This window comes from Telmatherina bonti (assembly GCF_933228915.1).
Source record: "Telmatherina bonti genome assembly, chromosome: 23".
Classification (NCBI taxonomy): Eukaryota; Metazoa; Chordata; class Actinopteri; order Atheriniformes; family Telmatherinidae; genus Telmatherina; species Telmatherina bonti.
Genome location: NC_136632.1, coordinates 16,940,982 through 16,966,633, shown reverse-complemented (window position 1 = coordinate 16,966,633; position 25,652 = coordinate 16,940,982). Strand labels below are relative to the sequence as shown.

Genomic DNA, 25,652 nt, shown 5'->3' with positions numbered 1-25,652 from the left:
GCAGGGAAAAGTTCAGTTTTAATAGCAATTCACATAAATTAAGAATGAAAAATAAGCTTTCACATGATGTACCATTTCTCTTCTTACACAAGTTGGTTGGATCTCGAGCATGTCTTTTCCACAAACTGACAACCACCAGGGCAGAGTAAGTCTGTGTCTTTTAATTTTATTTCCATTAACCTGGAAATTATTTGGAATAGTAAAACTCATAATGTAACATCATAAGGTAATATCCATGGAAAATGCTACTGATTCACACCCAGTGTCCACCTGTGTCACTCACTGAACCATGGCTAGATCTTTGAGTGCGTGGCTTCGATGCTTCTTGGCTTTATATCCAGGCCGGAGAATCTCGATTTTTCTCTTTTTGGCTTCAATTTTATTCTTGTGCTTCTTGAGTTTCTTCTTTGCAGCGATGTCTGGGTTCGCCACCGCCTGGAGGGAACAAGGACAAAGGAAAAAGCTTGCCATGCCTGTCCATCTTGACACCAATATGTGACTGGATCATAGACCGTATATGAAAGATGGACGGAGCCTCCGGCAGTTTAAAGTGAAGCCTATGAGGAAGTGCATAAAACTGCAGTTCTCCCTTCATCCACTAGGGGCTGGCTCCAAAACAGAGCAAATCCCAATAGACTCCCATGTTAAAAAGGCCAACTTCACAGCAGAAATAAACATGTTTACAGCCTGGTTCAAAAATCCATTTTCCGTTTAATAGACCAGGTTTACCTTCATGACAACTGTGGGGGGAGTGAATTTTTTTCTAACTCACCCGTTTAAAAATAATCTCTAAATTTGGCACATTTAGGGGCGTGTCTTTTTGATTGACAGGTACACAATCTACTGCTTCAAGTTTTTAACCGGTTAACAATGTGATTTAGCTTTAATCTGCTTACCTCCGTTAGCTGGTTAGCTCCTGTTATCTCCAGGTTAGCGCGGTAAGCTCTCAGCCACAGAAAGGTTGGAGTTCACTCGATGTCAATAATCCACCATGACGCTCACATGCCCCCCCCTCTCAGCTCTACCTCTTTGCCCATATTTGTATTTTCCGGACAAGACGACATGTGTGCCCCTGTCAAGGAACCGTAGGAACTGGTAGGAACCGCCCACGAGCTTCAATTTAGCTCTTCAGAAAGCTACAGGTGACGTCACGCAGGCTCCGTCCATCTTTCTATATACAGTCTATGGACTGGTACATGGGAGCTGTTGCTGTTTGGAGTCTGTGTGAACCGTACCTGCATGGCTCTGTGTCGTTTCCGTGCCACTCGCCTCACTGTAAACTCCTTCTGGACAGCCGAGAAGGCCAGTGAGAATCTCTCCAGGCCCACTTGCTTTTTGAGCAGCTCGATCAGTTCCTGCGCCAGGTTCTTCAGCGTGGGATCTGGATGGAGAAAACACCAGTTAAAATCCAGATGAGGAGCTTTTCCCAACCTTTTTCCTCCATGCATGCTCCATTAAGACCTTGGTCTGCGTATGTGCTGTCCAGCTCTCTGTAGAGAGGGGTGATGATGGTTGTCAGATAGGGGCTGAGACGTTCTTTCCCAAGGTCTATGGCCATTGCTCCCAGGAATTTAAACACACATGTTCGCTGTAAAACACCACAAAAAATGATCAGAACAAGGGATCCTCCAACTTGGACACTAGAAAGTCTGGAGTTGATGAAAAGTGGAAATCTTAACTCCTGATTTCATTGCCGACCTTTAGGGGAACTTTAGGAGAATGCGCCGCCTCCCTCTTTGCCATCAGACACAGTTTTTTCATTAACCACAGAAGAGACGGAAGCCTGTCTTCTTTGTCATCATCCTCTTCATCCTCTTCCTTTTCTTTCTCATCCTGATCTTCATCTTCATGCTTCCTGTGCTCCTCTTCCTCCTGCTCCGACTCATCTTCCTGAGCAGTGACTTGAGACTCGGGGGAAATGAGGTAAATTACCTTCCCGACAAACAGCAGGTTCTTGATCACCTGCAGGCGGAGCACAAGATTCCCGTCACATGAAAACATCTGCAGATTTGAAACCATGCTGGGTTGCATCTCGGAGGTTTACGAGCACCTGCTCTCCTGACGACGTGTCTAAGAACTTGGACTGCAGCTGATGGCAGAACGATAACGCCAGCTCTCTTATCTAGAGAGAAAAAGGGGAAGAAATAAGACACAGAACTGAGACTGTTGCACAAAAACAAGCCATCTTTGGCCTTACTTTCTTGTCCAGGTTGCTGCTGATGAAGTCAGTGGCAGCTGGCCGAGATGAAGCATCTCCTCCTCCTCCTCTCCAAATGGAGATCAGCTGCTCCGCCTGCTGAGCTGCAAACAGCTGACCAAAGAGCTGTGAGGCGGTCAGCCACACCCAGCAGTGGGGGTGTCGCAGGTGGGCTTCGATGTGACCTGAACAAGTCAAAGAAAGAAGAGGAGCAAAAATATTTCGATTGTGGAAAGTGGGTGTGTATGAAGATAAATAGGTAATGTGTGTTTACCCCAGAGCCGGCAGAGTGTGTGGTTCGGCTTGCTGAACTCCAGCAGCCTGCAGTGTGTGTTCAGTTTGGAGATGAGAGTCAGATAACTGAACAACAGCCGGTCGGCTCCTTTCTCATCCTCCTCCTCTTCGATCTGAGAATGGCGCATCTTTAGAAATGTTCTTGCTTTTCATTGTGACCTGACTTTGCTTCTGTGGTTACTCACATCTTCATAGTTGTCAGGGTTGAGCTCTCTTTCCAGCAGAGGAAGCAGGTCATCCAGTCGACCGGTGAACTTTTCTTCCTCTACCTCCACAAACAGACCGCACATCTGAGCACCGAGTCGCCGCAAGCTGACCTGGAGCGAAGGGACATTTCACAATTTAAAACTTTGACTGATAGTCTCACAAATAGGGAATAACATTCAAAATAAAATCCCTTTTTCAGTACTTGAAGCAGCTTTTTGATTCTATGATCAGATCAGTCTTGTTACATGCAGTCGAGGGGGTTTGGGGTTTTAAAGTTGTTCCTGAGTGTGATCGAGTTAAGAACAGAGCAATCGGATCTTTTCTTGGATTGCATAGGTTGACCCCGAGAGCAGCACTAGAGGGAGACATGAGCTGGGAGTCTTGTATAGTGAAGCAAAAGATCTGAATGGTTAGATTATGTAATCATTAGGGATGTGACGATATGCTTTTGTCCTGATTGGATCAGATTTTTTCAGTGCCAATTCGATTTGAATTGCGATTCTCACAATTCTTAGTTATTGCTGATTTTGTAGATAAGAAAAAAAAAATGCATAAAACTTTTTTGCTCGTCATTTTTACTTGATTTCCATTAAGAAAAAACAACACAGTTGCCAGATCATAGTTCTGCTGATATAATTCCCAAGATGACAAGTAAAAAGATCAATAAAAATGCTAAAAAATGACAAATTTTAGAATGGATTATTTTGATTTATTTGAAAGAAAAAGAAAAGTTTTTTTTTTTAATTAAAAATTTTTTTTTAAATTTAATTGTAATCATCTTGTTTACCTGAAGATAGACTGTCAAAATCTTTTGATTTTTTTTTTTAAAAAGTCACATGTATCCCTGATCAAGAGAGGTTCTAGAAATGGATCTCCTCAGCAAACGGACAGTATGTATTCAGGAAAAGTTTAACTCTGCTCAGACAGACTGACTTTTAAAAAGAGCAAAAGAAGTGACAGGTATTACAGAAACCCAAATTAAGGAGTATAATTCAATATAAAAATGCTTTTTTTTTTTTTTTATAAACAGAGCCCTATAAAAACTGATATAAGAGTACAGAGTACTGAGTAGGTGTACTGCCTTTGTGGGTGGAAGTGGGACGTTATAAAAGCATCCCAGAAGAAGACAGAGGATGAATGACATTTTCTGTTTTATTGTCCTTCATATCAGGAGATCAGAATTGTGCTGTTTGGGAAAATTCAATGTAAAAAGCCTGATTTGTTCAGGATGGCTGATTCTAGAAACTTAGACAAAGGAATCTGTATCCAGATCAAAAACGATTTTTTTGAGTGCTTTTGTGGTAGTTTCGAATTTATATAGCATATATGGTCATCTTCTTGCTTTGAATGTTAGTAGTGTCATGTAGGCCTAGCGGGCTGGGCACTTAAATAAATTCAATCCATCATGAAGCAGATATACACACCAAAAAAACTCATAACAGGACTTTTTTAGGCCTCCAAGCAAAATATTTAACTGAGGCCATTTCAGCAAAGAAATCTTCATCTCCATCCAAATCTCTAACAGTGAACAGTTAACATTTAATGGTAAAATCGAACAGCTGAGCCCAACTTTTATGGAGGCTACATGTGATGTAATGTGATTTTGGTGTGTCTCGCATAAAACATGCTTTATGGTTACGGAGTGCAGTTTGGAGCCAAATTTTATACTTCCATGAAAGCTTGGAGCTGTTAGTTCTCATGTACCTTTTTTGCATTCAGCCAGGTGTTGACAAAAGAGAAAAGGGTGTTTTGGTGGTTCAGGTCCAGCTTGGTGAGAAGGGTCTTGATGGCCATGGCAGCCATTTTCTTACATCGTGGAGAGTTGTCATTCACCACGACAAGAGCCAGCGGGGTGAAGAACATGCTGCTGTATGTAAACAGCAGTTTCTGAAAGACAAAGTAAACAGGATGCACCGCTTTAAACTGAACAACCGAATCATGTGATATGAGCGAGGGGTCAGAATTTACGAGGCTGATTATGGTTCCTCTTATTTTGGTTGACTTGCATACCTGGGGGAAGGTCTGGAAGATGAACGCCAGCATCTCCAGCGCAGACTCCCTGCCTGTGTCATGCTCATACTGCAGCTGAGCCACCACAAAGTTCAGGTGCCCATTCAGTTTCTTCCCAAGTGGGTAGTCCAAAAGGTACTTCAGATAGATCTGAAACACACAAACACTGGGTTTTTTTCTTTCTTTCTTCCCTTAACCATTAAGAACCCAGCCTGACATATACGATGCATATGTGAGACATTTGGCATCACTTTATGGTTCAAACTTTGCTCAAAATCCTGTGGAACACAATGTTTTTTTTTTTTCTTTCTGTTGACTCCTAATGGACACCAGAAAGATAAAGAATACACTATAAAAATGTTAAAATATCACATGGAAATAAAAACAGTAAATAAATATCCCTAAAAACATTGGTACTTTTTTACTTGACATTTTTGTTGAAGGGACTAATAAAGACGTTCAAAAATTGGACTTATCTGATCATTTTTTTCATGGGTTGGGTCTTTATAGTCTATCAAGGCTGATGTATTGATTTCAGCGTTGCAACCGATCAGAGAAGACATCTGAGTTTTTTACCTGTCGACAGTGGATTCGGATCATAGCGTTGCTGCCGGTCACAGACATATTGGCCACCTTTTTCAGCACCTCCTCCATCTCTGGGACGATGAGCTTCCTGGACAGGATCGCCTGGTGTTCATATAAACACACATGTAAACATACAGCTCATTGGGTGGGACCTTTTATCTTCAGCTCTGCTGGTTACCTTCAGCAGGCCGAAGGCAGTGGCCTGGCGGGACTGGTCGTAGATGTCCTCCTCAGCGTATCCTAGCAGCACTTGAAGTTGGGTCTCAGAGATCTTGTTGCTTTTGATGTTCTTCACCAAAATAGTCATCGTCTGAGAGACGGAATGAATGATAATGTTTCATTTCATGAGGTTTCCTGAATTTAGTGACCTGCAGTTACATGCAACATCTTAAACGTACGAACATCTGTTATAGGAACTGGATTACATGAGGTACCTTGAAGCAGTTCTGGACCAGGTGGTAGTTCTCCCCACGCGCAGCTCCAGCCTTGGAGTAATCCTTCAGCAGGACAAAGAGCTGCTTTGTCATTTGGCCAGCGTTCCGCTCCACAGCTGGCAGAGGGAACTTTAACAGCCAGGTGAATGCCACCAGAGCTTCTGTGATCACCTGTGGGAGTGGGGTGAAGATGGAGAATATGTTTATAAAAAGATAAGCGAGGCTTTAAGCAACCAGGTCAACATCAAATGCTTGTACCTTGACGTGCATGGAGTCGAGACATTCTAGCAATAGCAGAACAAAAGGATCCAGCATCTCCAAAGATGACGCCTCAGATGAATTCACTTTGGATTTCTTCAGACTCAGATGCAGCAGCTGAGAAGCAGATCAACAAATTAGCCTGAAAGATGACAATACGGATAAATAAGTAGTTCTGAAGGAGTGTGCACCTTGAGGCCGGCATCCACCAGGATGTGCATGTTGGTTCGGCTGCTAACTGGAGCTTTCTGACCTCCTCTCTTTGGAGTTGGAGGAAGGAGCAGGCAGCTTGGGGGAGGCAGTCTGGGATTTGGGGGAGGTTTCGCTGATTTCTTATCTCTACAAACAAACACACCACAGGGAATTAGTCGTGCCAGAGCTATTGTGGAAGCCGGTGTTTGCTGCTGTACGCACCGGTCTCTCTTGGTGAGGAGCGGCAGGCTCTGGCTGACCAGGCCGTGGCTCAGCAGTAGGATATCCTGAGATGTCATGCCGCTGTTGTCAAGCAGACCTGCAACCAGTCGCCGCAGTACAGCAGCCACTCGGTTACACACCTTCAAACTGGATGTTGTCTCGAGGATCTGGAGAAAGGAAATGGAAAGAATTGTCATAAAATCTAATATGTTTATTTTTCTAGATCTTTTTTTTTTTTGCTCCAGCATGCCTGCTTCAATCTAGCCTCACCTCTTTCAGTGGCAGGATGAGCTTGGTGATGCTCTCCTTGCTGCAGAACCGCGCCAGAAGCTCATACGAGTCCATGCTCTTGCTGTGCCGGGCCTCCATCAGCTTGGAAACGATGCCCTTAACTTCCTTCTCTTCAGCCACCGACCCAAACAGCTCGTTGTTAAAAATCTGCAAAAAGTAGCAAAGAAAAAGAGGTTACAGATGATAAAGATGGATATAAAAAAGAAAATCTAAAGATTTAAGTTCTAAGTTCTTACATCTATAAGCATTTTCATGCAGGGGTCCAAATCGCCGCTCTTCAGGGTCGGACTGAGTGCGCACAAAAGCTGGTAAACTGTAAATGTCAGCACGTGGACCTGATTAAAGGGAATGAAGAAAGACACAAATGTTTCATTGAGCACTCATTTATGATGTTCTTTGTGACAGTTTCCTGTTTGCGTGTTCCCACCTGATAGCCTTTGACCAGAACAGTCTGCATTTCTTTGAGCAGATACTGCAGATACCTGCAGCCTAAAGTCTCAATGATCTTCACTAGAGTTCCTCTGGCTACGTCCCGGACCTCCTGGAAGCGGTTCCTCAGTATCACACAAACCTTGATCAGAATCCTGGATAAGAAGAAGATGCAAAAGTCATTTTTACCCAATGATCACCCCCCCCCTACTTGGAGGATTCTGCACATGCACAACAGATTCAGCATCACTTGTTATTTTTCCTCCTCTTTCTTGCATGAAATAAAACACACGGACACACACACGGCTGCATACCCGGGCAGGTTGGCCTCCATGATGTGTGGAGGCAGAGTCTGCAACAGTTTGACCATAGCGAAAGCGATTGGTATCCGCACCACCTCTTCATCCTTTACATCCTTTGACTTCACTGCCTTGTGCTCCTCATCACGCTTCACCTAAAGAGAATAAAACACTCCACTGATTTACTGCAGATTAGATATTTTAGCACAACTTCAAATCTCTGAGTGAATATTCATCCTACCTTCGCATTCAGACACTTGTGCAGGCGAGGCAGCACGCTGTTGTTAACAGTCTGGTGGATCATACTGATCAGACTCTCCAGTTCCTCTCTGCTCTGCGGCAGCCCACACGCCACCGCAGCTACCTTAGGGGCTGTCCCTCTTCTGGTTTTAGCTGTGGCCGACCCAGCTGAGATGTCATCCTTTTCACCTTGTGCTGTGTCCGTTTCCATGGGGACGTCAGAAGCAGCAGCCTTACCGTCAACTTCCATGACTTCTTCATCATTACTGGAGTCCAGTTCGTCGGCTGCAGCTTCATTGTCGTCATCGGCTTCAGTCGCAGCGGTTCCAGCTTGTCAAAGAAAGTAGTTTTGGAATTAAACAAAAGCTTTCAGTGATAAAAGACAATAAAGCTGTAAGCAAGAAAAAAATTGAGCATGCAAAGTTATTTAAAATAAATACACAGCAGACAGAAAATGATAAGACTAAAAGACACACCTTCTCTTGCTTTGGCAGCTTCCATTTCTCTGCTGAGAGTTTGGTGGTCGAAGTGGAAAGCCTCCAGCACCGTCACGAGCAAACTGGAATAAAGGATGTGTTGGAAATGACAGAAAAGAAAGCAATTAAAACTTATTTTTTAAAAAAACAAACAAACAAACAAACAAGAAAAGGTAGAGTCATGAAATGAAACACAGAAATAATCCTTTAATAGCAGGCATCCATAAAAAACCCAACCTGACAGCTAGTTTTTGTTCCGCCTGTGCCGTCTGCAGGATGTGGATGAAGTGCTTCAGGTAGTAGAGGTATTTGGACCAGGTCAGCCTGCGGCACACCGCTCCCACCAAATCTACCGACGCCGATGTCATGTTCTCATGCTGCAGAGTGGGAGGAAGGAAAAGTCTAAGCAGTCGAGCTAAGAAACAAGACATAACCTGCACTTTGAAATGAAAAAGGCGTTCCACCTTCAGCATCTTTTCATCCATCAGCGCCGTCATGGCGTATGGCATGATGTAATTCTGAAGAGACCGCGGCGTCATCAACACCGTGCCCTCGGTCAGCTTTTTGGCCAATTTCCTCAGGGCACGACCTCGCCGGTGGATCTACGCAAAAAGGACACATCCACCTGTTAGCACTCGGATACATGAGGGAGAGGAAGGAGGAGCAGAGCCTCATACCTGGATGTGCTTCATGTGCTCAAAGAAATCAGACTCTGGGTCGTTGTAGTCGGTGAGCTGCACCAGATCTCGAAACTCTTTCTTGGAGGGAAAAGTTTTCACAAGGCAGGCAAGGATGGTGGTGTATTCATTCTGCACAGTCTGCTCAAAAACAAGAAATTTTGTTGTTGCTTTTTTTAATTAAAAAAAAGAAAAAGGATAAATTATTTCTAATCTCGGTAAAATGTGTGTAATTTTACCTCGGTCTTGCTGCGGAGCCCCTTGTGGACAGCGTCCAGGATGGTGTGCTGAATTAAATCCTTGTAGATCTTCTCTCCAGCACCGACCGCTGCCAGCTGGCTGATCACTGCAGACATGCACAAGGTGGCATTGTCTGCCAGTGACATGTCACCGATCTGCATCAAAGCAATGGAGAGAGGCAGAAAGAATAAAAAAATAAACAACATGAGGTTGTAGCCAGTAGTTCACACAGTACAATGCTGTATGAATGTACTCACCTCATATGTGTGGAAACTGTTGTATATGACAGTGCTGATGTAGTCCAGGTCCAGACTCTGCATGTCTTTGACTCGCTTGGTGGCATCTTGGAAAGCCATTAGACGCACATCAAAGTAGATTTCATCCAGGTGTCGACTATCGAAGGCGTTAAGCTGGAAAGTGTTGTTGCAGATTTATTACTCTGACTCAGTCTCATAATTTTTTTTGCTAATCTCTTGCATAAATGTCTAAATAACAGATTTTACATGAATGGAAAGAATGAGCTTACCTTTGTTGCTAAATCGGTGATGTATGTGAGCGAAGGGTCCAGATCTGAGAGAGTCTGATAACAAAGCAGTGAAGACAACAGTAAAAAAAAAAGAGCCTTAATTTGTTCATAATTTCGTAAAGTATGGAAAAAGATATTAGTTTAAAATTAGGTGAGTAACTTACAACTATATCCTTTCTCTAAAATCAGTGCAAGGCTTTGTGTCATTGCTAAAGCAAGTAATATAATTGACACACAGACCAAGTGTAGGCTACATAAGATCATTAGAATAAAGTATAATCTTTATAAATCCTGAAGTACATAATAATTTGGTCTTAAAATGTTTTGAATAAACTCAGAATATCAAAAAACATCATGAACAAGTAGGGCTAGCTTGGAAAGGCTGCCTGTTTCCTCTCAACATGGTTTCATGGCTAGTATCTGAATAAACCAGATGACTAGTGGAACAATGTTCTCTGGACATATAAGATCAGAACGGAGATGTTTGGTCATTATATAGAACATTATGTGTGGTGAAAACCAAGGAAAACACACAAACACCTCATGCCATCTATCACACAAAGTAGTTGAGGAATGATGATGCGATGATGAGTGAAAACACGTCAAATCTCCCAAAAACAGAAAAGTCAAGGTGCTGCAGTCGGCTGATCAAAGTCCAGACCAAAAACCAACTGAAAAGTTATGGCAGGACCTTCAGAGAGCTGTGCATAAAAAAATGATGCAAACCTTTATGAACTGAAGCAACACTGTGAGGAAGAACGGACCACAAGTCCCTCCACAATGATGTGTGACTGATATGATCACAGAGAACATGATTACTTCAGGGTACTGCTGCTTTTGGTGGTTCTTCAAGCTGTTGAATCATGGTTTTACCTTTTCGGCATATTTTTTGCATTCTGGCTTATTTTGTGGATATATAACGGCACAGTATTATAAGTCACGTGTTGCTGTTCTACCAGAGGTTGTATTAACCTGATTTTAGCACCTGGAAAAAAGCTAAATTTACATTTTTCTTTTTATTTATTCTTTACTTTTCCTGATAAGTAAAACATTACAACTAAAAAAGGATTAACTTTCTTTTTTTTTCTTCTTTTTTTGAACGACTTTACATAAAGATGAACACGCTGAGTGACGCCGGACTGTTGGCAGAACTGAGACTCCACAACTTTACTTTCAGCTCCACATTTAATAACTTGAATAGAAACTCCAGAAAATACAAGTTCCCTGCCGTACCTGAAAGGTGGTAGTGAGGGCCTTTCTGGGCAGCTTGTTGTGAATGATGGCAAAGAGTTTGCTGAGTGGCCGCAGGAAAGCGGAGGGCTGCTCACACCGCCGCAGCAGGTTCTGTACAGTGGCCAAGATGTCGATCTCCGTCTCCTGAAGAAAAACACACAAAAAAATCTGCTTTTAGAGATCATCTTTAAGCACACACTCAACACCAGACATACATTTGACCCCATTTTTAATCTTTTTTTTTCATGAAAAAATGCTGTAAATTTTTTAAAAAATGAGAAAGTGTGATGAAAGACGTCTTATTGTCTGTGTCGAAAATGAGACGGCAAGTCTTACTTGGGGGTTGTTTCCTCTCTGGAGATAAGGGAGCAGCAAGCTGATAAGCACGGAGCTCTGTTCCTTGTCACTCACAAATCGACTTATCCTGACAGGAAGAGGGAGACATATCAAGCACTGGTGAGATGAGGCATTATGTTGAGCTAGTGCTGATTCAGGAGAACATCTCAGGAACAGTCAACCCAAACTATACATCTCTTTTCTTTTTTTTCCTTTTTTTTTTTAAATAGATATTTTAAATGGCCAAAAGAGCAAACAGCACAGGTAAGTCTGATCCCATCAAGCTGGCGCAGTTTGCTTCAGTGTCCTTATAAACCAGAGGTGTCCAAAGTCGATCCTGAAGGACAGCTGCCCAGCAGGTTTTTGACGTATCCCAGTTCTAACACACCTGCCTTCCATTAAAATGGATCCAGCAGCCAATCAGGTTCTGCCTAATGTCTGATTCTTTGAGTCAGGTGTGTTGGAGCAGGGATGCATGAAAAACCTGCAGGACTGTTGACCCTCGAGACCATGAGAACTGACCAACGTGCAGAGCTGCAGCACCTCTCCCAACGAAATGCAGCAGTTATGAACCCAACATTAAAAACATCTGTGGCCGATGATAAACTCACTTGGAGAGGATGTTGAGCTCTCTGGCCACCTGTGCTCTGAACTTCTTCTTCTTGAGCCGGTCTGTGTTGCATACGACTCCGCCGAGGTAGCGCAGCAGGGTGGAGATGTGAGGCAGCAGCAGTCTGGAGCCTTGAGTTATTGATTCTGAAAAGAAGTAACAAAGTGGACATTTAATAACAAGCAGCAATACTGAGCTTAAAACTGAAGTCGGGGGTTATCTGCAAACCTTCATTGACGACAGCTCCCTGTTCAGGCTGTGGGAACACACAGGCGTTCACAAGGAGCTCAGGCTCGGACTCGGAGGCGACAAAGTCTTCAGTTGTTGCTAGGGACTCAGCTATGTCCATGACAACAGTGATAGTAGCTGGGGATGCGTTTTTAGCGGAGAGGAGGGCAAAGACGTTTAGAAGGATGTCACATTCTGGGTGGTCCGGTCTCTGCTTGGCGAGGAGCGGGAAGTACCTGAAACAGACAAGAAAACGGGAGCAGAAGTCAAACCACTGTATATACTGGTTACCATCTGTAGAAAGATCCAGAATAGATGGACAGATAATGTGATGGAAATAAAGCAGATTTACACCGACCTGGGATTTTTGCACCATACGTGGATGAGTTTGAGCAGAGGTGTGGGGGAGTAGGGGCTCTCTGTGGGGAGGCGACACACCTGCAAATCAAAGAAATAAAAGGTTTTTAGTAAAACTAAGCTGTTTGGTTACAGACAACAAATGCAATGACATCTAAAGTTTAACTAAAGGATGCACCTGAGGCCAGATCACAGCCCGGAACACGGCATCAATCTCATCCGGGCTGAAAGCGTACGAGTCAAAGCCGTCAAAGAAGTCTTGGATTCTCAGGATCCCGAGTCTCCTCAGGTTCTTCAGAGGACTTATGCATCCCGCTCGCAGCTGTCAGAGTAGACACGATGCTCTTTAAAAGTTCATACTGTACAGAGAAGAATAAGGAATAAAAAAATAACCCCATTTACCTGATCCCTGGTGTCCAGGATGGTGGATACAGAAGCAGTGACACACAGAAGGATCTGCAGCAATTTGGGCAGGTAGATGTGGATCAGGTGGCCCAGTTTCTCGATCAACACATTGATGATGTTCAGCAGGCTGTGCTGACGGCCCAGTGGCAGAACGGCAGCCATGTCTGTCTCAGATACAGCCCTGTCCACTGCAGCCAGGCATGAACCTGGAGATACAGGGAGAGGAGACTATGGATCAAATGTGGATTTTTTTCTTGTTTTAAATTTTTACCATATAAGCCAGTAAAGGACTTTAATTACTACATGAAATAGTTTGCTTCACATCTACAGGAATTTATAAAGAGTAAATATTTGTCCTTTTTTTTTTTTTCTTTTTATATGTTAAATTTTTAGCCTTTCATAAGTTCTTGAACCATTTGATCAGTTCCCAAACTGACTGCTGCATGACAACACACATCCTTTCCAACACACAACTCTTTCCTGTCCTCTCCACCACAACCGGTCGAGGCAGATGGCTGCCCTCCCTGACCGGGTTGTGCCAGAGGTTTTTCCTTCCTGTTAAAAAGGAGTGTTTTCTTTTCAACCGTGACGTTGTGCATGATCAGGATGAGGTCTTGGATTGAAGTCAAGATTTAATGCAGTCTGTTGGGTTTTCCTTAACTAGGCTATTTATCATGAACTGGCACGAACTGACGTGTTTGTGAAGGTGTCCTGAGACGCACTGCTGTGAAGTGGCGCGATACAAATAGAGCTGAATTGAATCCAGTCATAAAAAATCCAATACAAACACACAGTAGTTGTAGTTTCTTGAACAAAGTGTTAATTTTCTACCACCAAAGTGTCCTACCTTGGCTATGATGGCAGACGGGCTCCAGAAGTAGGTCAATGAACATTCCCAACTCCTCAGCCTGGCAGCCTGCCAGGAAACGCAAGATGATCGAGGAGCGGGAGGCAGAACTTGCCTTTCCTTGAAACTTGCTGCCAGCTTTACTCCGCAGACGGCCAAACAGGATCCTGTGTCACACACAGCAAACAAGTGGCTGTTAAAAGTTTTAAAAACTATAGCTATGACATTAATTTGTTTAAATAAAAAGAAAAAACAAAGGGAAATTACTTAAATGTCAATGATGTATAATTAAGATGATCTAGAAATTATCTATTATTTATCCGGAACAAAATGTGAAAGGGGAGGTAATGTTGCCAAAGATATTGAAAAATAAAGTAAGACAAAAACAGCTATTTAATCATTTCAAGTGGCCTCATGAAAAGCTTTCTATAAAAGTAACAGCAGCAGCAGAGGATGAGATTGACTTTATATAAGCTGTTAAAAAGTCTATATGACTATAGGAAGCAATCGAGGCTGGGAAAACAACTGCAAGACTCATATCTCCAACAAAAAAAAAAAGCCATAAGTAAAGTGAATATACTTAATATATGAATTTGGAAATTTAAAGATCTATACATTTTCTGTACAAAATATATGCTGAAATAAGGTCCATCGCATCTTTTGTAAACAATGCTGCTTCTCACGAGTAGAACAAGTTAATCTATGAGCATGCTTGTTTTTTTGTTTTTATTTATGTGTAACTTGAAAGGAGTTATTTTATAATCCAGTAAATAATAAACAACTTCTCATGTTGCTATGGTAACTATGACGCTACAGCTCACAGCTAGCTTGGTATAGACTAGCATAGCAACTGGAAATAAGTGAAATTAGAGAATAAGTGTTATTAGAAAGACTAGAATGAATAAAAAAAAAAGTGTTTAAACTCAGAGGTAAAAGTTAAGGACAAAGTTTAATAGCCATTTATCCACTTTTAGCTTTTACACTGGTATAGCTAACCAACTGTTAGCATTACTTTTATATTTGTGTTCATGTTAAGATTGGCCAAATATTTTACATACATATTTATTTTTACAAATCAGGATCTGACAGGTTAGTGTGCTATAAAACAAAAATAAAAAAAATAAAAGTGCTTCTCCATTGGATCCTCCCAGTTACCCACAGGGAGTTTAACAAACTGCTTGGTGTGACATGAAAGCAGAACTTTATGTACAGTCCATGTTTTCAAATATGTACTGTACCTCATGAGAAGTGGTATAAGTCTCTCCCTGTGGGATGCATCAACGACTCCGGTCTCCTCAGAAATGTTAAAATGAACAATCTCTTCTTTGAAGTGCTTATCTTCAAGTAGCCTCTCAAGGTTCTCCCTGTACAGACAGAAACACAGATATGAAGGCTGAAATACTTAGGTCTCAAAACAGTCTTCCCACGCAGTCACCATCCTGAAAGTAGGTCGGTGTCACAACAAGATCTGGAACAAAGCTCAACTCATGGAGGAATCAGTGACGGGAACCACTCTTCTGTCTCCAGCTTGGTTAATGTGTGGTAAAATGATAGTTTAATAACATTCAATAGAGGCTGGAATCCTTGACAATATGAGTATTCAGGTGGGAGTTGGCATTCCTACATCTGTAATCATAGAGGGTTGATGATAAGAGCCATAAGTTAGCAAAGAGACCAACAATGACTCTACTGAAGTATAGAAGGAACTGTAGATCACTGCTGCCAGTGAAATAATACTGTACATTTGTTCTCCTCGATCATAGCCCCTGAAACATTCGGAAACAGACTCATCAGTAATGCTCTGGCAACCAATGACTGTGAAATTAGAAACATAAAGAGCAAGCAACAGAAATATGTCAGATTGGTTGCAAAGAGCCTGACAGTGCTGCATCAAATACCTCCTTTCATTAGTTTGGCTGCAAGCATGTTTACATGGTAGTGCTTCATTTGTATGGAAGTCAGTGACTCTGGCAACTATAGTTGACAACCTAACCGGGATCTTTGCATCTGGTACAGGGGTGGGCAACTCCAGTCCTTGAGGGCTGCAGTCCTGCAAGTGTACAAACTTTCCCTGCTGCAACACACTGGACTCAAATCAATGGCTAATTAGCAGACCGGAGCAGAGATTAATGTAAAGCGCTGTACTAGTCTGCTTATAAGATCTGATGGGAGTCAACTGTGTTGCAGCAGGGAAACACCAAACACTTGCAGGACTGCAGCACTCAAGGACTGGAGTTGTCCACCCCTGATTTGGTTTAAATAAACATCAAATTTGCCCTGGTCAACCTTTTTGTTGTTAGTTGTGTAGCAGTATGTCTCACATTAAATCAAACTTTATTTGTATAGCACCTTTCATACACAAGCATATCAAAGTGCTTAACATAAAAATAAAAGCAGTTTCACACTTAAAAACACACACACACACACACAACCCAACCCTCCCCCTGACCATTAATGCCAAAACAAAAAATAACTTTAGGATTTTGTCATCTGTATCTGGTTTACACAACCTCCTGTCAAAGAAAAGTCCTGACCACCAAACCACCAATCTGCCAGTAATAACAGGGAACAGACAACAAGTCAGCAACGACAAACAGTGTTGATCTCTGATCAACATCATTTGACAACCTCTTGCAAACATTTAGTGCCAGCATGCTGACCCCTTGTTTACTGTTGCAGAAACACACACAACCTGATGTGAGCTGGTTGCCAAACAACAAGCCAATGAAAATTTACATTTCAGTTGCCTAGCAATGTTGGTTGCTAGTGGTAACCAATCAGTCTACACTCCAGTGACTGAAGCCTAAAGTCATTTTCTTACTTGTAAGGTACAATGTTAGGATCTTTGTATGTGAGAACACAGTCCAGTGCTACTCGCTGAATTTGCTGATCCTGATGGCAGATCAACTGAAAACCAAGTCAGAGAAGAAGAAAGTCATTATGCTGCTTTTATGCCTGGAAAATATTCAACTTAGTGTGTTGTAATTAGAAAAATGATGAGATTTATGTTCAAGCATCTAGTTTGAAAACAGGAAATGTGTGTTATAAGCTGGAGGACTACCTGGTGATAAAGCTCACTAAGGCTGCTTTCCAAATAGAGAGCCCGAGGGTTGGTGAATTTGGCAAAAACCTTCAGATGGGAAATAAGCTGTCTGTGGAAGAGAAGACAAAAACAAACAATCGAAATTTTTGCGGTGACGCGGCATTTTCACATGCAAAACACTGATAGGATTAAAATGTTTGCAACCAAAAACGCAAACGAGAAACTGATAATGCAAAGTTTTTTTTAGCTTGAAGAAAAATTGAAATGATGTTGTAAAGATAACAATCAGAGTCTTATCACTCAGAATAATGAAGTTATTGTGTATGAAAAAGGCTTCACTGGTTTCAGATGTCTCACTTTGCAGCAACCCTTCTTGGAAGCGCCTTCTTCTGTTCTGCACTTCCCTCCTCTGCATCCTTTTCCTCTTCCTTCTCATCTTCCAGCTCCACGGCCATTTCCGAATCCTCCTGAGCAGCATCGCTTCTTTTCCTCAAGTCCTGAGTGGGAGCCACCAGCAGGTCGGCTGGGTAAAACTCGTTCCTGTCCAAGAAACATCCACATCCAATACTTTGCACCACAGTTCAGGAAATTACATCTTTTGCCCCCCCCCCCCCCCCCCCCCCCATCCTCCCCCCTATATGGCAAAAACTCAATACTGACTTGATAAATCTGAGCAGCAGCGGGCTCAGTTCTCGGCTGCGAGGTTCCACCCTTTCAGGGAACTGGGCCATGGCTCGCCACAGCAGGCTGCGGAAGTTAGGGAAGTCGGTTCTTTCATTGGGATCCGAGGTCAACTTGAGCTGCTCTAAGAACAGCACCCCCACATCGCCACTGTCAATGACATCACAGCCTGGCTCGCTCTGCAGGTTTAACTCCTCTTTCCTCTCATCTTCATCGTCCTCTTGCAATTCCTCTTCTATTGCAAAAAGCACAAAGGGAATCTGGTTTCAAAGTATTCACGACTGAATATATCCACCAGGGTGACATGAAAGATAAAGACTTAAAATCTAACTTGTGCTGCACCAAAGTACAAGTCATGCAGGCTTCCTTACCAGCCAGCCCTGCCACCATCTCCAGATGTTCATAGTAGACACTCCAGAAGTCCTTATTCTCCATCCCTTTGGCATGGCTCCTGTTGAGAAAAGAAACTCATTTATGCTAATTATAGTGAATGCACACTATATTATATTAATATCTGTACAATAACATAAGGAAATGTTTGTAAAAGTGCTGCGCTTTCCCTCTAAGTCCTATTAGCACTTCTTCATAAAGATCGCTTTGGAGCATGTTATGTCTCTTACTCTTGAGATTGCCCCATGAACACAGCCTCTTTATTGTTTCAGCATGCCCTTGCATAATAAACCCATTCACTCTGTAATTTTGTTAGTAGCACATATTTCTTTGTTGTTGTTGTCGTCCCTTTTTTTTTTTTGTCTGGTTGTTTTTGTTTTCACTCTTGTCTCAATTTCCATTTTATTTTGTTTTAATTTTTTAAAAAATTTTTTATTATTATTATTTTATTTTTATTTATTTTTTATCTTTTTTTTCTCCTCTTTCTTTCTCTTTTGTTGTCCTGGTGTATGTATCAGATGTGTATGATAATACTTAGTATGTGCAGCTATGCGCCCCATAACTTCTTCTGATACTGTCATCGTCTTTCAATGTTTCATATTTGTACTTGGAAAAAATTATAAATAAATCATACATAAAGATCGCTTTGCTCAAATATAGAGAAAAAGACAATGCACAGCACTGTAAATACTCAGTAATGTCTGACATGAAAAGGCATGAACAACAACCATCCTGTGATGCATTTAAACATTATGAACGTGTGTGTACAGGATTCCTTAATACTCACACAAGAAGTTCAATGACTGCATCCCACAGAGGTCTGAAGTTGACAAACAGCATTGCAATAAGATATCGCAGCGGCACCTGAGGTGGAGAAACATCGAGAACAGCCTGAGCAACGCTGTGTGCAGCGGAAACCACTGGATGGGATCAGAAATGCTTCACAGTTTGTCACTTTATTAATTAATGCAAGTCAACATCACAAATTTTTAAAAGATACATAAAGTCATGTTACAACAGCAGGAATTTGGGTGATCAACTCTCCTTTAAAAGAATATATTAGACGTCACATCAAAGCAGCAAATTGTCAGTGTCTTCTGCTTGTCTGTACCTGCTGGAAGGTGCCCGGTGGTCCCTGTGGAAGGCTGCGCTGAACCAGGTCGTGTCTCAGTTTCCGCAGGTGAAGCAGCTTTTCTCTGTAGTCCTGCACCGAGGCTGGGACCAGCTCCGCCTGTAGGCAGACTGCAAACACTGGCTGCACCTCCACGCTTTCTTCACCCTGGATGGATGCGGCAGACATTTGCACAAATAAATACACCGGCTGATTGTTTATCACCACCAGCTTTAATGAGAGCGAGTGCATGGAGTATCAGACATACCTCAGCCTGTGGGGGGAGCTTGGCTTCAAACTGGGAGAAGATCCTCAGAGTCAGCAGGCGAATCTGAACGGGAACAATCAGTTCCACAACATTAAGCAGCAACCAAACAAAGTCCAGAAAAGGTTATAGAAAATAACTTGTCATTTCAGTAAAAACATCCCAACTTTGAGTTTAAGTGATGTTGCTCCTTTCCTTTGACCAACCTTTGAAATGTTGGAGGAGAGGTTGGTTTGAAGCATCTCATGGAGTTCCAGCAAGGCACTGTGGGATAGGTACTCGGAGACGCCGCTGAGTGACAGGCGGGTGTAGTACAAGTCTCCCAGAAGCAAAGCCGACAGATCAGTCGGGAACTTCCTGTAATGATCATGAAGACAGTGACTAAAAGTTAGAGGAACTATTAAGGTATGGTCGATCTGAAAAAAAAAAAAAACAACAACAACAATTGCATCAACACATTTCTTACCGTAAGATTGAGTTGACTTTGTCCACAGCAACCAGTAAGAGAAGCTGGGCAGAGCTGTCCAGAGAGAGGAGGCAGCTAAGTGCCTGTCTGGCTACAAAAAGAGCAGCTGTAGGGCGGAGGGGAGCAGAGAGAAGTTTTCATCTTAGATACATTCATTTTATTTCCAACTTCATATCTTTGTTGAATTACACCCTTTTTTTCAAGGATATACGATCAACAATGATAAATAATAAACAATCTGCCAGTACACACATTGACACAACCCCACTGGAAAGTGCTGTAGTGGAACAATAACTGTGTTTGTATTGTGTGCGACAGCAACTTTAACAGTCTACAGTATTTTTATCATCGCCACGCTGTCACTGGGAGACAACTAAACACTATCTGCACAAAAGCTGCGGTGTTCTAACGCAGAAATACAACCGATCATTGGAGATAAATACATCCCTACACATTTCTACTGGATTATAACACATAATCGAGAGGGACAACATCAGGGGTGTCCAAAGTCAGTCCTCAAAGGACGCTGTCCTGCAGGTTTTCCATGTATTCCTCCTTCCAGCAAACCTGGCTTTCACTAAATGGATCCAACAACCAATCAGGTTCTGCACAATGAGTGATTAATTTGAGTCAGATGTGTTGGAAAAGGGGTAAAACCTGGGGGATTGTTAGTCCTCGAGGACTGGAGCCGGGGCATGCCTGGACTACATAGTCACAGACCTTTAAAAAAAAAAAACAAAAAAAAAAACACAACATCAAAAAACAAAACAAAACAGGAAATCACAAACCTTTCCCCATTTTCCCAGTCTCAATTTCACACAGGAGGTGGTTTAGGAAAGCTGCTACAGCAGGAACAACAACAGAAGGAGGCAGAGGTCTGGGAAAGGAGGAGCAGCAGGTTCAACAACCAGAAACAATTTTTCATACATTAAAATATAACAAAAAAAAACCATTCTGTGATTAAAATGTGACCACTATAAACCAACATCTCTTCACTTTAGTTCGTAATATTATGTCAAATGATACATCATGGATATATTATGTATCTAAGTATTAGAGGGGTCTTACCTGAGGTGTGGCAGTAGCACCAGCGCGGCCCACGGCAGCGACAGGTTAGTGATGGACTGGTTCTGCTCATCTGGAAGCTTGATGAGTGACAGCACCAGCTCTGGAACAGCTGTTTGCTCCGATGGTCCACTGCTCGCCTCACCAGACTCCTTACAGACTCCTCTGCAGGAGGAGAAAATATATTCACCACACAAAATAACCTAATCATGCTTGTTCTTTTCTTTTTTTTTTTTTAAGTGGGTAAAACAAAATCTCACCCTGCGGTCTGTCCTGTGAAGAGCAATGAGTAGGTCTCAAACGCCATGGAGCCATCAGTAGGGGGTGGGGCTTTGGCGAGGATTAGATTGACCAGCACATCCAGACCACAGTGGCGAGTCAGATCATCACCACGAGTAATCAGACCAGTGGTGAAGTGCAGCAGGCTGGGTAGGAACAGCTGAAGGAGAGAGAGAGGGTTAGTCAGGGGCAACACAAGAAACTGATAGTGTGAACCATACTGGTGTGGACTTACCAGTTCAAACTGCTTCATGGTGAACATCTCCTTGGTAAACTCCAGAATCAGATCATGCCCCAAAGAGCTGTTAAAGACCTGATGGAGAGGTAACCAGAACGTCAACAAAATTACTAGGGGTGGGAAAATTGAATCGAACAATCGGAAATCTGGATTTTTTTCCTTCACAATATATTTTTTTGTTTAAAAAAATTATTATTTTTCAAATAAAAAATAATCCACTATAAAATGTGTCATTTAATTGATCCTTTTACTTGTCTTCTTGGGCATTATAGCAGAATGATGATCTGGCTACTGTGTTGTTTTTGCCTCATTGAAATGAAGAGAAATGACAAGCAAAAAAAAAAAAAAAAGTTTTACACATTTTTGTTTTGTTTTTAATCTGCAAAAATCAGCAATATTCGAGAATTGTGAGAATTGCAATTTAAATTGAATCGGCACCCAAAAAATTGGAATCGGATTGAAACAAAAGCATATTGTCACAGCCCTACAAATTACACACTCATTTAAAGCTGATTGTGTGTGTGTGTGTGTGTGTGTGTGTGTGTGTGTACGCTGCATAAGAGGTCCATGCAGTTTCTTACAACTAAGACTCTGATTGGCTACCGCAGCTTGGTCTCAAATCAGCTGTCGACCAAATCAACGAGCCAGACGTGAGCACACAGGGTCAGCTCTGTCAACTTAAGACTGGATGCACAGTAAAAGCAGCAAGCTGCTTCAGAGCGCCCACAACACACACACACCTTTTGGACAGTCTCCTGTATTAGCGCTGTGGGCAAGCTGATGTTCTCCCCCAGCAGCAGAGAGGAGGTGATCTGAAGGAGAAGGCGGGAGCAGGAGGCTGACAGCGATGAGTTCTGAATCAGCTGCAGCGCTGTCTGTAGATTGAACGATGCAGAATTTTACACAAGCTGCATGAGGCACCATTGCAGCTTCAATAAGAAAACACACCAGCTGCAGTGAAATTCTACACATCTGGAGTTTCCTCTTACCTGGCAGACCGCCTCTGGCTTGGTGACTTTGGTTCCATCCCTGTGGGACACTAGGGTATGGAGGATGAACAGTAGCCTCTCCAGCTGCTCCATGGCAAGCTCAGCGTCTTCTCCCTTCGCCTTTACGACAGCCAGGACCTCCCCAACACTAATCTGCACACAGGGGACATCAACCAAGACTCAGACGGGAGTGATCATGAGCAGCTATGTAGCTTTCTAAGTGCTTGTCCTGTTTTCCTAACCGTAACTACAAAAGCCAGACAGTTGTTTGTATGAAGCCTCACCTGTAGGGATTCCCAAAAAACCAGGAAGTGCTCCCTGTCCACATGACTCGCAGCAGCCTGTGCCATGTGATCCAGAGCGTCCCTTACAGCATCCCAAGGTAGAGCGACTCCTTGGCTGGTTATTGGACCAAGCTTGCGCAATGCAACAGAGAGAGCCTGGAAAGATTTACAGCACAGAAACAAACATTGTCATTTCACACCGTATCTGATCAGGTATTCAAAAAAAAAAAAGCTGTGTATCAAGGATCCTCGGCAATATTACAGCTGGGTTGGAAGGATCAATGAATTGATCTGCATCCATTTAAAATTTTTACAGATGGGAGGTGAGGTCTTCCCTCTAAAATCAGCTTCTCTCTCTCAGAGTTAATATCAAATTGTGTTTTTTCATTTACCATTGGATTACATTAACCTGTGACGTGTTTAGCAGCTTAATACCCCTCATATGATCAACCACCGCTAAGACACTGAGCTCTGCCATGGTACATAAACACAGAATGATTTCATGTCTAAATAAATCGATGACAGACTGGTAAATGCAGACAAGGCTCTTTGGAACATTATATTCCACAAGTGCACATCATATCAGATTATTATAGTAATCTGATTACTCCCAGATATCTGATCAAGATGGCTGTGTAAACAGGCTCAGTGTTTTTATAAAAATGGTTATTTAAGAATGTCTTTATTATTCATAAAAAATTAGAACAAATCAAATTAAGCCATTCTGAATCAAATCCATCTATTGTCAGAGCTGCTTTGTCCATATCAGGGTAGCGGGAAAATAGAGCCTATCCCAGCAATCATTGGGTGAGAGGCAGGATACACCCTGGACATGTCACCAGTCCATCATAGTGTGAACAAAATCAATGCAGAAAAATTAGCTCTACACAGTTCCACTGTGTCATTTACACAATAGATTTCCACTCTGCATATCAAAAAACTCACTGCTGCAGTACAGGAGTGGAACATATTTCGGACTCCTTTGCACATCTCAAACAGCAGCTGACCGGCTCCCTCGACCTTGTCAGGGTGCTGCTCCAGGTCTGAGAACACGTCCGTCAGCAAGGTGTCAAAATCTGGAACCTGAAGGACGACATGAAATGTTGCTTTAACAATAAATACAGACACAGTTTTATATTTTATACAAAAATAATTACCAGACAACAGCTGCACACAATCCAAACTTACAAGAAAGGAAGCCATTAATTCATGATTTCATTATATCTGATCAGGGTTGAATAACCCACCTTTCTCATCAAAAAGGAGAAGCTCTCAGCTGCAAACTTGCGGATGTGTTCCTTCTTGTGGGCCAACAGTGTGCTGTACAAACTGCAGAGAAGATACATGCATTCTTTTCAAGGCATAGTCACACATTTTGCTTCATAATTTCCTTCATCTACAAACAGTGTACACTGCAACACAGACGTGTACATCATGGAAAAATGCTCACCAGGTGTCTCCACTGTTAAACTCACCTGTAGATATTGGTCATGTCCTTCACCATGACCCTCCACAAGTACTTATAGAGGTAGGAGAGGCAAGTGAAAGCCCACTCCAGCAGCTCTGTGTCCTTTGTGTCGAGAAGTGAGGTGATCAGAATGAAGAAGTCAGGGAAATGTGGGTAGAAGTCTGTCTGCAGGTCCCTGGCCAACTGAACTACCAAGCTGGGGGAAGAATAAACCAAACTTTACCACCATGACACAAATATTGTAAAATCTTCTTGGTAACTATATAAAAATGAACGACTGAAAAAAAACAAAAAAAAAAACCCCAGCATCGATATGAAAGACTTACTCCAGCAGGGGTTGGTAAGCCAAGCTGTTTTTGACAGCCAGATGTGTCTTCAGACTCTCTACTATGGCCTTCTGATGGAAAACCAGCATGTTGAATGACTGGCTCTTGCTGGATACCTCTTTCAGAAAGGCAGCTATGAGGGGGAAAAAAAATGCATCAGATTTTTGAGAAGCAAACACAAACCTCCCCTCCTGTTCTGCATGCTGCCTACTTCCAGGTGAAAACATCGCAAATATGCGGCATTTATACATACTAAAATGTTCTGTCAGGTTCAGGTCTCTCCATTTTGTCAGCCCTTCAGAAAAATATGTTTCTACTTCCTGCAAAGGGAGAAAAACCAATCTGCTTCAGGAACACAGAACATGCATTTACCAGTATTCCCATATTAAAGAGAAGAGCAATAGTTTACAAACCTCGTCGTAAGATCCAGTTCTATCAATCCGATGGATGACATCAATATTGACATTGGCAAGTCTTTCAGCAAAAGTGAGAAACTGATAGAAACAAGGCAGAAGTTTTACAAACCTGGATTACAAGTCATGTCTTCAGATTTTGTCGAATTAAACGCAATTTTATCATAAAAAGTACATCAGTCATCTTGATATCTTTTTTAATCTGTGAGATTTTATTGGCAACATCACTTTTTATCTACATAGGTTTTAGTATAAGGCTGGATTACGTTTCTGAATCCTCACCCTGAAGGTGTTCTCTGACTTGTGATACGAAGACTTGGATTTAATCTTCATCTTTGCTTCAGACCTCAAATGGAAGAAAAAAGTATTCCGAAAACCGGCGCTGGATTTAAAAAAGTCATGTAAACAATAGTTTGTTGCTTCTTTATACTGTGGTTAATACTACAACTGTTTATACACACGCCGACACACGGGTGTAGCCATGATGAGCAAAGCATCATGGGAAAATATCACCGCGTGGTTGACCCACCAAAGAAGAAAGAAATAGAGAGAAGACGCTTCATAGTACTTCCGGCTTCGTTTTCCAGCTTCCGCTTCTCGTTATTTCAATAATTTACCTGTAAAATTGATAAATAAATACTTATATAAATAAACGCTGACATACATATTTGTGCATGTTAAACATATGTGAAAAAAGAATTGGTTGTAATATTGGGTGTCATCCTGCATCAGGGTAAATCAGTCTTTACGCTTCAGCCTACCAACCCCACATCTTGATCGATGGAGTTGAACAAGATTCCCAGTACACTGCAATTAAAAGTCCCATTTCCCACTCGATTACTCAGAGGTTTGTGTCTTTCCATGTGAAAGTGTTGAACTATTCTATTTATATTTTGTTTCAAAGAAGGCAGGATATACTGTTTTAAAGTCATCCAATAGTTTTCGATGTTTTCTGAAGGTTTTCTCCAGTATTTCTTCTTTACATTTCTTAGACTTTTTGCACTCATTTCCAGTCCAGTTTTTAACACTCACTATAATCTT

The 25,652-nt window shown here is 42.1% G+C and overlaps 1 protein-coding gene across 1 annotated transcript; it reads right to left on the bottom strand.

Annotated features, from left to right (window-relative positions):
• utp20 (UTP20 small subunit processome component) lies at positions 1 to 25,017 on the bottom strand. Its single transcript, XM_079262987.1, has 61 exons — positions 24,894 to 25,017; positions 24,612 to 24,692; positions 24,452 to 24,518; positions 24,199 to 24,331; positions 23,880 to 24,068; positions 23,652 to 23,733; positions 23,350 to 23,487; positions 22,405 to 22,560; positions 22,121 to 22,273; positions 21,872 to 22,006; positions 21,129 to 21,206; positions 20,875 to 21,053; positions 20,618 to 20,779; positions 20,338 to 20,426; positions 19,550 to 19,655; positions 19,290 to 19,440; positions 19,087 to 19,149; positions 18,819 to 18,986; positions 18,495 to 18,571; positions 17,689 to 17,768; positions 17,297 to 17,552; positions 16,994 to 17,176; positions 16,655 to 16,745; positions 16,415 to 16,500; positions 14,832 to 14,957; positions 13,594 to 13,760; positions 12,744 to 12,952; positions 12,520 to 12,663; positions 12,343 to 12,422; positions 11,985 to 12,220; positions 11,758 to 11,902; positions 11,147 to 11,234; positions 10,811 to 10,954; positions 9,578 to 9,631; positions 9,309 to 9,461; positions 9,051 to 9,206; positions 8,812 to 8,952; positions 8,599 to 8,736; positions 8,372 to 8,511; positions 8,135 to 8,217; positions 7,660 to 7,988; positions 7,434 to 7,573; positions 7,118 to 7,274; positions 6,927 to 7,025; positions 6,670 to 6,837; positions 6,400 to 6,566; positions 6,177 to 6,324; positions 5,986 to 6,102; positions 5,728 to 5,898; positions 5,472 to 5,603; positions 5,285 to 5,395; positions 4,709 to 4,858; positions 4,403 to 4,585; positions 2,677 to 2,808; positions 2,472 to 2,604; positions 2,198 to 2,382; positions 2,051 to 2,122; positions 1,699 to 1,962; positions 1,462 to 1,588; positions 1,236 to 1,381; positions 1 to 435 (listed from the first exon to the last, which is right to left on the bottom strand). Exons 1-61 carry the CDS (start codon positions 24,942 to 24,944, stop codon positions 280 to 282), a joined length of 8,445 nt encoding a protein of 2,814 aa, XP_079119113.1. The 5' UTR covers positions 24,945 to 25,017; the 3' UTR covers positions 1 to 279.
• Positions 25,018 to 25,652: the final 635 nt, after the last annotated feature.